General features: G+C 32.8%; 2 protein-coding genes across 2 annotated transcripts; both read left to right on the top strand.

Moving 5' to 3' along the window:
- The first annotated feature begins 336 nt into the window (after positions 1–336).
- On the top strand, positions 337–5,204 carry LOC130827629 (zinc finger protein JACKDAW). The gene is made up of 4 exons (XM_057693400.1): positions 337–825; positions 1,824–2,220; positions 3,130–3,371; positions 3,889–5,204. The coding sequence occupies exons 1-4, from the start codon at positions 612–614 to the stop codon at positions 4,347–4,349; spliced, it is 1,314 nt and encodes a 437-aa protein (XP_057549383.1). The 5' UTR covers positions 337–611; the 3' UTR covers positions 4,350–5,204.
- Positions 5,205–6,038: 834 nt separating this feature from the next.
- Positions 6,039–13,970, top strand: LOC130827628 (dnaJ protein P58IPK homolog). The gene is made up of 9 exons (XM_057693399.1): positions 6,039–6,294; positions 10,233–10,398; positions 10,816–11,017; positions 11,110–11,270; positions 11,357–11,450; positions 11,576–11,788; positions 11,934–12,014; positions 12,686–12,904; positions 13,394–13,970. Exons 1-9 carry the CDS (start codon positions 6,159–6,161, stop codon positions 13,592–13,594), a joined length of 1,473 nt encoding a protein of 490 aa, XP_057549382.1. The 5' UTR covers positions 6,039–6,158; the 3' UTR covers positions 13,595–13,970.
- Positions 13,971–16,044: the final 2,074 nt, after the last annotated feature.

Below are 16,044 nucleotides of genomic sequence, written 5' to 3'. Positions count from 1 at the left end.
CATTCTAATTCACTTTTAAGGTAATCAAATAATTTAATATTTCTTTTTATTTATTATCAAATATCTACTTTTTCTAAAAAAAATAACTCATTTTTTTTCTATTATTCAAGAGGAACAGAGGAATATGCTTTATATTCAAAGCTTCTGGATTCGAACTTGTCTAGACTATATGAGTTGTATTACACCCTCCGTTCCTTTTTAATTTCTCTTTTTTTTTTAACCAAAAAGCTCTTACAAGAATCTGTGGTTAGTTATAAGTAACCCATATACATATATATATATATATATATATATATATATATGAGTGTTCGACTCACCTTAAACTAAGCGCCTTGATTGGATTTATATATTGGGGTTTTATTGTTCTTTTGGCATAATCCAAGTGAAAGAAAAAAAAGAGTAAAAACATGAGTATACAATACATATATACACCCAAAAACATACTGTTAAGCTCTAGTGATTTGTTTGTTTTTCAATAATAAAAACTACTTCTCTTGTTTCTTTCCTTCATTAATTTCATCCTTATTTATTAAATTTAATTGTATTTTTCTTGGAATTTTGTTGTTTTTAGGGTTTGATATAAACTCACAAGTCCAACCAACAAAAAAAGAATGAATTTGCAACATATTAGTTGTATTGGAGGAGAAAGAGATGATGGAGATGCTTCCTTTTCTTTATCTTCTTCAACATTCAATAGAAGCTTCCATACTCAAAATCATCATCTTCAACTTCAACAACATCATCAAAACCCTAATAATACTAACAATAATAATACTATTATTAATCCTCCTTCTAAGAAGAAGAGAAATTTACCAGGAAATCCAGGCAAGTCCTTTTTTATTTGTATATTTATATCACAAATTCAAATTTTCATGTGAAACAGTCTTATCGTGAAATGCCATTCGTATTTGGGCTAAATACTTCAACTAATACTATTATTAACATATAAACCACTTAGTATGAAGTCATCACACCAAGAAACGTTATCTCTCGTATCACAAGAGTAGCTCTCTCTATATAAATCTTCTAATTTCCTTTTTATTCTTATAATACTTTAAAAAATAAAGTTAATAAGTGACTCCCTTATGGAACTTATTTTATGTTTCAAATAGAGTACAAAATCAATTTTGGGTATTTATAGTTACTAGTTAATATTGAAATCTCGTGTGAGATGAGTTTGATAACAATATAAAACCAAGTTTTAGAATAACTATTAGCATGATACGAATTATGGGTGTCAATCATTAGTTTAAAATTTCAATCGAGTGATTATTTGAGAGTTTGTCTAGATAATCACGGTCATTTGTTAACTTGATTAATCACCTTTATGTGACATGATTTGATAGGGGAGGAATTTTAGGGTTTTATTTTATCTATTTATATTTTATTTATTTTCTTTGTTTTTGGTGATTTACAAATCACCGTGATTTGAGAATTTCTTTATCTAATTTTATTTATTTTTGGGTGAATACCTTATATACGTATTGGTTATAAATGAAAAACATAAGTAGATATAATGGTTGATGTTAAGGAACCAATTTAACCAAAAACTTAAGCTGTTAGTTGAGGGCTCCATGATATGTTATATATTTTAACACGCTTTCTCATACAAGAGCCTTTTGGATTAGAAGTATGGATGCAATACATAACGCTAACTAAACATTCTACTTTAAATAAGGGATGATTGAGATTCGAACTTATAACCTCTTGTCACGTTGACTTCAGATATCATGTCAAGTAATCAATTAATCAAAAGCTTAAGCTGATGGTTGATGTCCCATGATATGTTATATACTCTGACGTACAGTTAAATACATAAACAGATCCAGATGCAGAAGTGATTGCATTATCCCCAAAGACATTGATGGCAAGAAACAGATTCATATGTGAAATATGCAACAAAGGGTTTCAAAGGGATCAAAACCTTCAACTCCATAGAAGAGGACATAACCTACCATGGAAACTTAAACAAAGAACAAACAAAGAAGTAAAGAAAAAGGTTTATATTTGTCCTGAAAAAACATGTGTACATCATGAGGCTTCAAGAGCACTTGGTGATCTAACTGGTATTAAAAAACATTTTAGCAGAAAACATGGTGAAAAAAAATGGAAGTGTGATAAGTGTTCCAAGAAATATGCTGTGCAATCTGATTGGAAAGCTCATTATAAGACTTGTGGTACTAGGGACTATACTTGTGATTGTGGTACACTCTTTTCTAGGTAAACTATTTTTATTCATTTGCATTCTATTGGTTGGTGTTATTGGAAAAATAACTTATATCTGATCTCGCATCGAATAATTAGAGGGAGGTTGATTAACATATAAGTTTGATAGGCTACTCCTATAACCAATTGGTTTTAGGATGGAATAATCTTATCTAGTTTATGTGCAGCCAACTCTTCACTTATATGAATCTTGTTGTGTACAAGCCCGTTAACAAAATAATCACGTGTAATCGATCTGTTTTAACATTGTTATATTGTTTTTTTCTTTTTACTTGCAACTCTTCTTCTCAAACATTTATGCCAGTACAACAACATTCCATTGAATATATGGCTCGTATGATAGCTTTGGGGGGTCGGATATATATAAGTTTACTCTTATTAGTGAATAACAAATAAGTTTTTTTCGATTGATCGTTGATGGCAAACGTTATATATAGCTTCATGTGAAAAAATGGCACATGATCTATTTAATGAGCTAGTCATTGACAGCCAATGCCTTTCTTAAATTGCTAAATCTCTAGTTATATCATACTATATAAGTATTTTTAGCAAATTACCTCCTTATCTCATTTGATAAGGTTATAGTCTGTCTTTTTCATTTCGCTTTAGGCTTCAATCATAATTTTTTTTAGTCAAATATATCGGATATAATGATGATGACAAGTTGATTGATATCTCATATCATACATCAACACAAATTGAGATAATTCTAGTAAGATCTCACATGACTATAATATTTATTAAAGATAATTCACTATATAACATTGAAGCAACACTCGTAAAACTAGATAATTTATAAAAAACTAAATATTGAGAAGTACCATCATTCTATCAATATTTTTTTGATAAATGGTTTTTCTATAATGTATAAATTTTACATGTTTTGTGTTAAAAAATTTGTAGGAAAGACAGTTTTATTACACATAGAGCATTTTGTGATGCGCTAGCCGTAGAGAGTGGCAGGAATGGTTCAGTTGCTCCAGCCCCAACAACAATAAGTTTCAAAAATGATTCAAATAACAAATGTACAAGTTTTCAACATGGGTTTGTTAGTCAAGGATTTCAACATCATGTTTCAGCTCACCCGTCCGTTTTTCGAACCGATTTTAGCATCATTGTTGCTGCCAATAATCTGATCACTTCAGGTTAGTGAACGTGTGTGCTACTATATTTTTGCTTTAGATACGACTATTTGTGGCTAGGCGCGCCCCGCGCAAGTAGCAATCATCACTCTCCCGTCCAAATTAGTTAGCTAGTTAGCAGCAATCTGAGTAAAACAAAAAAATAAATACAAATTAAGATCGAGTGCATCTAGTAAGGTTGCCTCATAAGAAATCAAAAATTTTAAGTATGTATGGAATTGATGGTCAATATGTCTGCATATTTATTTTCATTATGTAGGTATATTATAAGAACTATTAAGTATCCTTAGATTATTTACTATTCAATACAATTTGATTGTTATTGAATCTTAATAATTAGGTGTGAAACGTATCATTAATTTTTATATCGAATATATTAAAAAAATATTTTAACTAGTTACTAATGGTACAATATTTGTTAGTGCTGAACTGAGGTCAACTTTATTAGTATTAAAATAATAATGAAATTATTATTATTGAGTTGAACTGAATTAAACTTTGCTGAAATTATTTTTTGTAGGTTTGTCTGATATCGTTCAAATGACAACTAATAACCTTTTTGGCTCATCCACTTCAAGTCTTTCACTTTCATCCTTCCCTATTACATTAAAGGAAGAAGGAACAAATAGCAACACTAAGACCAATTTGGTTGAAAGCTTAGGCTCTTTGTATTCACATGAACAAACAAATTCATCCACACCCATGTCAGCAACTGCTCTCCTACAAAAAGCTGCTCAAATTGGTTCAACAAGGAGTAACCCTTCTATTTTGGGCACATCTCTAGGAGTTGTAACAAGCAATGTTACCTCAAATGAAGTGAAACAAGTGTACCCAAGTAATCTAAAAAAGCGCCACGATACATCAGGTGCCTCATCACGTACTAAGGCACCTAATATTAGAACAATTGCAACTTCTATGAGGAACATTGATCAATCTGCCGGTCTTCTGACTGAGAGATGTCTCTTAGGCCCAGCACAATAAAACTTAATGACTACTCTTACTCTATATTTTTCTTTATGGGCCGGCTCAATTAGAGATGTATTATCAAAAATACCGTCTCTCACCAGAATTTGTGTTGATGAATTGCTCATGATGCCAACTAATACAAAAGTGGATAATGAATCAATTGAAGTCAAGCTTCCTTTGGTATCATCAAATGGGTTAACTAGAGATTTTCTTGGAAGTAGTAATAGCCCCTTTAACCCAAAGTTTAGGTAGTTTTGGTTCTATGAGCTCAAGTATTGGACTTGATAACAATTTTTGTAACAAGCCCCTTTGGACAGAATCATAAGTTGGTCTAGTGTTTAAATGTTTTCCTTTTTAATTACTTTCGCAACAAGGTTTAATTTTTATCGCTAATGTCTTTTGTATCCATAGAAGATTTTTCAGTTTTACCCCCTTATTAAGTATAAAAAGTAAGAAGAATCAAGTTGTCTCAGTTAAAGTATGTATTTCTCTTAATATGGTCATTAATTTAATTTTCACCGCTTTTGATTTTTTTTTTTGGCTTACATATACTTAAAAAAATTATAATAAAAAATAATGAGTGAGCAAGGAACCAATGTCATTGAGTCAACCAGGTTTGGTCAGTGGTGGCAATCATGTGTATTTGGTTGATTGATGATGAGAGTGAAAAGATGGTGAAGTGATGAGAAGGGAGGGAAAATTCAACTCTACGTTGAATCTTGAATGTTTGGAAGGAAAAGTGCAGCCACGTTGGAATCATGCACGTTACTATAATGTAGTTACACAATTTTCCGTGTTTTACTGTTACTCTGTCAGACGCTTTTTATATATAGGTTGAATAGGCTAATTAATATAATTACTAGTATATGGGCCTTTTGTTCTGACGTCGTCTTATCGTGAGACAGTTTTTCACAAGAATAATTTTTGTAGTTATTGTTATTTTCTTCATGTATTAATATTTGTAATCCTTCACGACGACTTTTTAAAGTTTTGCCAAATATATTAATTTGATAGGACTATATTGCGTGACAATTTATTTTCCTAAATGAATTTAAAGTTAAATTATGTAAGTAGATACTATTACATCAATTCTATTTATTTAAAGAAAAATCTTAAATAAATTAATTTTTAAAAAAACATAATTTATACGTAAGTAAGGAATTATTTTTTTGAAAAATATACGATGATTTCTTAGAGCTTTGTCGAGTTGTATTAATTTAATATTTACATATTTTTCTTAAACAAAAGAGTTTTTTTCTTGCATTATTCTCTGAAAATTTTATTTGTATATGTCTCTAAACTAAACTCTTGGGGTTACACGAGTTCTAAACTAGTACTTCCTCCGTTCTAAAATACTCGCTACATAACAATTTTGATACTATTCATTGTTAAAGCTTATTTTATATATTGCGGTTAATGTGTAAAAAAAAAAATATTGAAGTGAGATCTAGTTTGAATCGTTTAATCACATACTTTTATAACATTAAGTTTTTATAATTTTAAAATTTATATAGTTTAATATATAAATGATCAAAAGAACACATTAGATTGCGTAACAAGTCAAATATTTGTTTTTTAATGGTTCAATCCACGTGGCAACTAAATAGAGGATAAAAGGTACACCATGTCATCACTCTCATAGAACTTGCGTAAAAAGTCCAGATGGCAATCATCTATTGGTCATATTAACGTGGACTGTCTTCGCATGCGAATCCTCCCTTCGCCCTTTCCTTTCTCTAAACTGAATAATACCCAATTTAAGATTTCCGGTAAATCTCTGTTCTTCAATAACACCGTTAATCTTCGATTTTTATAATTTCTGGAATGATTAATTTACGCCATTTTTTTCCATCCGCCATTGATATGCTTGCTTGGAGAGGCTTTATTTTCACCATTTTTATCCTTAATTTTGTTCTTGCTTGCCACCTTCTACTTCTTCAACCTCTCGTCTCTGCCTCAGGTACCTTTCCTTTTTTTTTTTTCTTTATTTTGTTGAATGTTAAGTTGTGTTCATCTGTTGAGTGGGTGTCTTATTGCATAGTGTAAATGAAGATTCAATTATTCAGTATTTGAATTGTTAGGTTACTTAGGTACTTGGGTTTCATTTCAAAAGAAAAAAGGTAATTAGGTTTAAGTTTCCCGACTTTTTAGCTGGAAATAGGACATTATTAGTCTACAATGTGATCAAAGTTTTGTGTTTTTGATAGTTGATTCAGGTTCAGCTTTTCAGGCATTACCGCATTAGGGTGTAGTTGTTTTACTATCATATTGATTTATGAGGATCTACTTACTCCTGGATTGATGAGTAATATACTAAAATTTACTACTCTGCTAATTCGTGCTGAGGCAGCACCATTCTGTCGACATTTAGCTGGATTATGTTTTCTTGTAATGATATGAATACTATACAATAACATTCCATTACCTCGTTAATGATATGGATACTATGATGAAAGATAATTTATCCACCAAAAAAATGGGTACAAATTTGTGTTTCGTGATCCTAAATTCCCAAATATTATTTAGTATATTGTAAGTTGTAACTATCCAACAAGTCTCTTATTGAAAACTACTTTGTGTAAAGGAATTTGATTCACATCACTATTTATGTACTTAAATAGTTTTATCAACAATTACATTACATTATCTCAATGACACTCATCTAGAAGGGTTTGGAGAATTGGAGTTACGCAACTTTACTTTTATTAAACATAGGTTGTTAAGGACTGACCTTTGATAGCAAAGAGCATCTGAAACTTCACATAAATATGAATTGCACATAATTTAACGAGTCAATTCCCTTAAGTCCATTAAAACTAAAGAAATATGATTTTTTGCTTAATAGTTTAATCACTTTCAACTTTAAGCTTGTGCTTACTCTAGTGTTTTTGACAGTTCACTTTAGAGCAGTGTTATTTGGTTTGCTAATCTCCTGCGAATCGCAACTTCAGACGTGTGGATTGTTGTTAATTTAACAAACTAGATACACATTGTGGATTCAAGCAGCGCGTTATATTATATTTCGTATTAGGGATACTCCTTTAGAGTGCTTTCACCCCATATATTTTTGGAAGATTCAACATCAAGTCATCAAAGAACTATGACAATGTAGCTCTCATTCATCAAATTCCTAACAAAATGATGTTCATGACATGTATGTCTAGTTTTTCTTTTACGATTTGTAAAGGCCTCTAGGTTATGCAGCATTCCTGTCACAATTTTGTGTGTGTGTGTGTGTGGGGGGGGGGGGGGGGGGGAGATGGCTTTGGCTGTATCAATAGCTTTGTATAGGATTCCAGTCCAGCCTTTCCGTGTAGAGAAATTATGACTCTTGGTGGAAATACTTGGTAATGAAAGGATCTATCCATAGCTTTCTGTATACTAGTTACTAGTTACTACTTACTAGTCATGAAACTTATGTGCAGAACAGACTTCAAAATGAACGAAAATTTGCCACCTCATATTGAATAGTTTGAGTTTCTCATCTGCATAATCGCATGAGAGGCTTTTGAGTTGGCTTTCAAAACTTGCATTGCCTCTGTTATCTTGAATCTTGGCATCTGTTCATATCCTTCAAGTATAATATCAAAGTCCTAGGCTATAACTAATAAATGACTTCTGGTTTTGTTTCCAGCTTTAAAAACTCCTTATTAATAAGAGCATGCAATGGTTTTATATTTTGAATGTGTGAAATAGAAACGTGCTTAGAGTTTGGAGGTTTGAGTTGGTGCTTCGAATTATGGGAACTCTCATATTCCTATTTGGGAAACCTTATATTTTCTTGGCTTAATAGCTCATTCATTGTCTGTTCCTGATGGTTTTCTTTCTTGGCTAATAATTTCTTCATTGCGTGTACTTAATTTTTAAATTTGGATTGTCCTTGTGCTTGGCAAACCATGTGATTCGGCCATGGGAATAGAGGAGGAAAGAGAGAAAGAAAAAGGTTGAAAGTTTTTAAAGGGTAATGGGAAAAAGTCACATAGACTACCCAACTTAGAAAGTGGGGCAAAGTCACATGGTAGGGGAGCATTCCTATAAGCCATGAACAACCTTCTCTGTTCAGAATTCTATAATATTTGACTACATCTGATTGGAATTAAGAGTGCTCTTCTACGAAAGAGAAAGAGAAGGAAGGAGAGGGAAAGGAAGGGAAATGAAGAGGAAGGAAGGAAGAAAAAGGGAGGGAAGATGTATGTGCTTTCCTTCTTTTATTGTTGGAGAGATTTGTTTCTCACAAAATGTGAAGGATATCATCCTTTGAATTTCTTGCACTCCAGTTCCTTCTTTCATTGTTGGAGAAAAGCTTGTGACTCACCTAGACTATTGAGATCATTGGTGCTTTGATTCACCTATATTAAGTCTGAACTAATATGTAGAGAGATTTGTTGTTGGACTTTAAGGACGAACTTTTCATATAGATTGGTTGGTTTACATGGTTTAAAAGATGTCAAGAAAAATCCTATTAATAATGTTCCAAATGCAAGAAAATTTTGGCAAGGCTAGTACAACAACAATGTCAATGTCTCAATCCCAAAAGATTAGAGTCGACTACATGAATAAATCATTTCTTGGCAAGGCTAGTTAGCATTCAAAATTATGAGTCATATTTTTTTCCTCCATAAATTATGGACTTGCCTTTCCCCCTTTTAATATTTCAAGAAAAATGTTGATGCAGCTCAAACTACATACTATCAAAGTAGTGCCACATGTTTTGGGATTGAGGTGTACTTTATACTGCTTAGCAAATTATGACTTGCTATAGATTTTAAATATATCGGCATTGAACTAATGATGCTAACATTCTTGAATTTCTGTTACGTTGATCTATAACAGAAGCTATAACTTATACTCTTATTAACTTATCTTATATTAGAAGGAAGCAGTTTTTGGGATGCAGCCTTCTCTTACAAATTACTGGTGCCTGTTCCCTTACCATAACCTATACTCCTACAGGCTGCATGCTTCTCAAGTGATTGCATCAAATGCCTTTGGATGGTCCCTTAGAAATTGCCCCGTTGCTGCTTGGGATAAGTTTTAACCGCATGGGAAGATAGACGATGAGAGCCCAATTGTTCGGGGACTATTTTTTACACCTAATGTCTAAACACCATTTAACCTTATATTGTAGTCCCATTCCTCTAATTAACATTTCAAAATACCCTTTTCCACCATTAAGCCACTAAATATCACCAAATAGGACAAAGGCTACCCCATTCAATCATTGATCTGTTAAAATAGAGACAAAAAGTGGTTTGATGCAATCTCATAGGGACCCGAGGAGTATATGAAGTGCCCCATCACTGCTGATTCTCGATTTACAATTCTTGAAGCTCTTGTGTTGTATAACCTAGAAGATGGTTATTAGGCTTACTTGATTTCAAAGGTATCTTATAGGTTCAAGCAATTTAATATAATTCACCAATTTTCACTTGAATTATGCCAAAAACATGGTGAATTGGTTTGTTAGTAACAGGCTATGTTAGCAGTGTAGGGTAACATCTTTTATTTCAGTACCCACTTTATGTACCAAAGCAAACAGTGGCATTTAAATCTGAAACTGCTTGTAACCTCTTTGATTTTATTTCTGTTTGTTTATTTATTACTGTAAACTTGTTAAGCTAAAAAATGTGATAATGATGCATCATCAGATGGTTGAGCAGCTTGGCCTTTGATCTTCCACCCATTTTATGACTTTTTGAACTTTCCTTACGTGAGAAGTGTCCTTTGAACATTTTCATGTACATTGAATGTGAGTTGCTTCTTTATAGTTTTTGTTGTGGTCTGTAAAGGATCTGTCTTGTGTACCAAAATGTTTTGGCCAGTTATCTGTCAAGAGACTCAAGAGTCTAGCTGTAAAAATCATAATCATTTTTTGCAATTGTGCATATATTTATGCAGATGGAAATCCAGTGAAAGCAGATGATTTATTGGAAAGGGCTTCTCAAAGTATAAAAGTGAAACGCTATAGTGAGGCACTTGAGGATCTAAATGCCGCTATTGAGGCAGTTCCAGCACTCTCAGAGGCATATTCACGTCGGGCAAGTATTCTTCGTGAATTGTGCAGGTTGCTATTCTTTTGGAATGCTGTATTAAGTCTGTTTGTTATTCATCTGTAATGAAAGCTGGTCTTAGCTTGTGGTTTTCCTGTTTAAGTTCGGGCATTGCTTATAGGTCAACAATTTATCTTTTTCCAGTATTCTCCTTTTCTTTGATTTTGGAATGAATATAGTTCTAGTTGAGTATGCTATCACTTTTGTAATTAAAACATGAGATGCAAATTCAGTTAAGTGGGCCTTATAACCGTATTATCTGCAGAGTTTTTGATGATAAATATAATTTTAGGGTTTAGAATTGATATCCCCATAACAACATGGTGGCACTGATAGCAATCTGCCTCTTAACAACCCTGGCCCCATTTTAATGTTCTTTGAAGATGAACTCTCTTGAATAAGATCTTTTATGTATAGTTATGCTAATGTAGGTATGAAGAATCAGAGGTTAATTATAAAAAGTTTCTGGAATTGAAGCCTGGAGATGTAGATGCTGAAAGGGAGCTTGCTCAGTTGCAACAGGCTCGAAGTGCACTAGAAACAGCTTCTAGTCTTTTTGATTCAGGAGATTTTAAGAAAGCATTGGAATATGTTGGCAAAGTTGTGCTTGTTTTCTCTCCTGCATGCTCGAAGGTGGCCATGTCTTATTTATTATCTGCTAAGTCTGTATACATTTTGTCTATTTAACAGTCTTGTTTGACAAAATTACATGAACGATGTATCAGGCCAAAAATTTGAAGGTAAAATTGTTGCTGGCATCAAAAGACTATTCAGGCGTCATTGCTGAAACTGGCTACATTCTGAAAGAAGATGATAATGACCTTGATGCTTTGCTTGCTAGAGGTCGTGCCTATTACTATTTGGCAGATCATGATGTTGCCATGAGGTTTAGTCAGAACATTATACTTAGACATTGACATGTTGACAATGAATAAAAACATCACACTTACTCTTTTATTTTTGTTGACTCAGACATTATCAAAAAGGACTTCGTCTAGATCCAGAACACAGTGAACTGAAGAAAGCTTATTTTGGATTGAAAAAATTGGAAAAGAAAACAAGAAGTGTAAGAGATTAGAAAAACTTCCATTTCTTTTTGATGTCTTTGCGGAGTGAATGCTGTGGACATTGTTGTTTTTCCCACTTCAGTTCATCATGTTTATGTTAAATTTTATTTTTTACCTTTCTCAGGCCGAACAAAATGTAGAGAAAGGTAAATTGCGTCTTGCAGTGGAGGACTACAAAGCTGCTCTTGCTCTAGACCCTGATCATGTTGCATACAATGTGCATCTTCAACTTGGCTTGTGCAAGTTGTTAGTGAAATTGGGTAGAGGGAAGGATGCGTTGAGTAGTTGCTCTGAAGTCTTAAACATTGATGAAGAGCTTACCGAAGCTTTGGTTCAGGTTGGCATTAAAACTTGAAATGATAGTATATTGTTTCTTGAGTATAATATTTTTTGATGAACCTACCAGATTAATCAGATTAGATTGTCCAATTAGAGAGCTGTTTCATTGAGGTTATCTGATGTTGTTGATGCTACTTTTTCAGAGGGGTGAAGCAAAACTTTTGACGGAAGATTGGGAAGGAGCAGTGGCTGATCTGAAAGCTGCAGCTCAAAAGTCGCCCCAGGTTGGTTTCCTGGTTTAACATCTATCTTCGTAGTTCTGTACATTGCACTTCTTTTGTGCAAATGGTAATTAGCAGTTAAATTGGTGGATCTTTGTGCTCGATGAATTGTGCTCTTATTTTTCCAGCATTTACAACATGTTATTCTTTTATCTATTCCTCTTCTATTTTTCTTCTTAGTGTGACCTTTCTATGGCTTTTTTCGATGTCTACAAGTTTGAATCATTATTGTTTTGAGTTTGGGATTTGAATTTTTTACATTGGATTTTATTTTAGACTCATTGGTGCGGCCTGATTTTAAAATTTCAAATGTTATTAGTGATGATTCATGTGGACGACCACTAGGACTGATTTATTGGTAGCTGACCCTAATCTTTTGAAATCAAGGCTTTGGCATTGTAGGTGTTGCGAATGCTATTGGAAATCAATAATAAGAATTTTTTTTATTGAATTGGTTTAAATTATGTTAGTTTTGGGGAGAGTATGATTTATATATTGGCGATGTAGCGGTAAGATTCATGCTCATGAACTGTATGCATATATTTTCTCTACTGCCTGTAGAAGTGTAATACAACTTATTTGACCAAGTGGAGGTATTATTAATAACCTGCACTCTTTCTTTTTGAACTCTAGCATGTCATAAGGTACTGAATTGGTTTGTTTCTGATTTGCAGGACATGAGCATTAGAGAAGCATTGATGAGAGCTGAGAAAGCTTTAAAGTTGAGTAAACGCAAAGACTGGTACAAAATTCTCGGTGTCTCAAAAACCGCGTCTATTGCGGATATAAAACGTGCCTATAAGAAGCTAGCTTTGCAGTGGCATCCAGACAAGAATGCTGACAATAGAGAGGAAGCTGAGAACAAATTTCGTGAAGTAGCGGCAGCATATGAGGTTAGATTTTGCACATTCCTCTCTTGATAAATCTTTTATATCAGCCTTTGTGCTATTTGAATCGACTTATGGAAACCATCACTTATGAAGGAACATCAGACATCTGATTGGAATTGCTTTGAAGTTGTTTAGGCTTAGTCTATTTGTACAAATTTTTACAGATTGTTGTTAGTCACAGTAAGCGTCACGGCTTTGTTAATCTCAGAACCAACTAAAGAAATAAAGAATTTTCATTGCAAAGGTCATCAAATTTCAGGTTTAGGTTTTAACAAGGTTTCAATTTGTGACTCTCTGTTAAGTAGAAGCCACCACTTCTTATCATGAGCATTGTTAGCGTTTCAGTGCTTTGTGATTTTTGTTAAGGTTTTTAAGTTACTGCAATAGCAATATAGCCCATGAAACTGCAAAACCGTCGTAGAAGTTGATTTGCGATTCAATTTACCCGAGTTTTACTTGTTTGCGGGAACTCAATCGTATTTGCACTTGCAGGTCCTAGGGGATGAGGAAAAGCGTGTAAGATATGACCGAGGAGAGGATGAAGACGGCATGGGTATGGGCGGTGGAGGTGGAGGTGGAGGTGGTTTCGGTTTTGGAGGTTTTGATCCGTTCGGTGGTGGTGGGGGACAACAATATACATTTCACTTTGAAGGCGGCTTCCCTGGTGGTGACTTTGGCGGATTTCATTTCTAATGGTGCTTTCCTCTCTCTCTCTCTCTCTCTCTCATCTCTCTGTTCTGCATATACTCAACGGTCACCGGTGAAATCCGACTTTTTTTTCCTAACACCTGATTGTCTTGTTGGTATCTCTCAAATCTTAGCCTTCTTTAAAGCCTGTTATATTGATACTCAACCCAAAAGCTAGTATCAAAACTTGATTTGTTTTCCAAGAAAAATGTATTTAGATTTAGTCCATACTTCTTGTCACATTGTCATGTAATTTATTCGTACGTTCCCGTTTTTATTCAACATCTAGACAGTGATTATAGAAATAAATTAGGGAAAAGCAGGTTTCGAGGATTTGGAGTGTGTACAATTTTGGTGATATAATGCCAATGATCTTCGGCTCTATACTTGTATTATGTGCAATATGAAAGGAATTTTTGTGTTGTACTCTTCTGTCTCTTTCAATTGTTTGTGTTGAGCGTACATTTCAAACCCATATCGGAAAAATAAGAAAAAGCTAATAATTTTCAATGAGTTGCCCAAAATCCGAGCTGACTCAATAAAATCGGAGAATATCATACTAATACGGATTATTTACGATTGGTGGAGCGTCTTTCCACTTGCTATAAATGGAAGTTCAGGAAGAATAGAGAAGTTGCTTTAACCAAAAAATCTTGTCAAATGCATTTCTTCAATGCAAGCATGGTAATTAGAATTGGTATTATACGTTATTTTTGCTCTTATTTCTCGAAGTAATTGAATTAATATTGAAATTTAAGTGTAGAAATTAAAAAGTTTTTTTTTTTATTTATTTTTTATTTTAGGGTAGATTGAGGAAAGGAAGAGACAAGTTGAGAATTGAACGCGTGAATTTTTCTGAAAAATAGTAATTACTCTCCATTAGAGATAAGAGTTAATTTTCAATTAGAAAGTTGAGCTAGACTAAATTGAACGAAATAGAGCTGAATGGAATTGAATACAAGTGAAATGAACTAACACTAAAATTGCATAACATAGGCTAAAATTACTTAATAACTTATTTTACTAGACACTTTCAAAATAATGGGCAACATTTTGAAAAATCAAAATAACATATAGTAAAAAAAATATACCGGATTGCAACTACCCATATATAATATTCAATTGACTTTATTTTTTATTTTAGTAATCTCAATAAATGTATTTTATTTTTATTATACATAATTTCTTATTCACTGTGTCAATACAAATGAGACTATTTGGATGTAATAAACCACTATACTTCATGTTTATGAAAGTGAATAATTCCCATCAAAACATTACTACAATGAATATCTCTGATAAAGTAACCACTGCCAATTGACAATGGATAAATCAGACCCACAATTAGGCCAAATGTGGCCTTTCAAAAGCACTGCCAATATAATGAACGTTTTACCTGCCAAAATACTTTATTTGCTTCCCAACCAATTTTATGATCCATGGATGATGATAGCCTATGTCCATTCTTGATTCAAATAAATATTTATAGTTTTTAGTTTTAGATTATAAAAAATTATATATTGTATATTACCTCCGTAAACTACACGTTAGAAGTATTTAACTTTAGGGTACTTGTCCTCGTGAAGTTGCAGATTATATTTACAATTAAAAATTAGGAACCGAAATTAACCAAAAACTTAAATCAATGGTTAAAATCCCTAAATATTATATGCTATATCAAATTGCAGACATCCAACCCTCAAGCTCCGCCTTGACCGATGCCATATTGTTTTTTGATGATGATGGTGTACAAACCTTCGAATTAAAGTTTTTTCTTTCCAAGTTGTTCCCAACAAGAAGCAACTAAACATTTGCTATCATTTGATTCTTTCAGACCAGACCCCTTCCTGCAAAAACAAACTTTCCTGCCTTACTAAGCAAGTTATACAATCTCTTTCAACAATAACACTTTGGTGTGTTTAGTAATTGGTTTTATTCTAACTTAATATCCCATTTGATTTTGCATATTTGGCGATGCACTATTTCAATCCCAAATATTTGTAATTGTGTTTGGTTAAAAACTATAAAATTTTGACATTAATAAAATTTACATTGAGATGAATCAAACAAGATATCACTTGATTAGTAGCTTTTGGCTTTTTTGGTTAGTCAAACAGCCAAAAAATGTGTTTGATAAATGATCATTAAGTCAGAAAAAACCGACATTTTAGCCAAAAATCAAAAAGGTACTCTATGTAATTTTTTCAATGGCTTTTGGCTTATTTAACCAACAACCAATATTTACCAAAAAACTCCTTTACAACTAACTTATACAGTTGACTTAATAGCTATATAAAAAGCCAATGTTACCGGCTAATAAAATAAGCCAACTAAACCAACCAACAACCAAATACTCCTAACCCCTTCACCTAAACATTCAAATTGTAAATCAAACTCAAATCAATTTTACCCTTACACCTAACTTGTAAAACTAAGTATAGCTCTATATAACACAA

Source organism: Amaranthus tricolor, chromosome 11, assembly GCF_026212465.1.
Source record: "Amaranthus tricolor cultivar Red isolate AtriRed21 chromosome 11, ASM2621246v1, whole genome shotgun sequence".
Taxonomy (NCBI): domain Eukaryota; kingdom Viridiplantae; phylum Streptophyta; class Magnoliopsida; order Caryophyllales; family Amaranthaceae; genus Amaranthus; species Amaranthus tricolor.
Note: the sequence above shows the minus strand (reverse complement) of the source record. Positions and strands in the feature narration are given on the sequence as shown.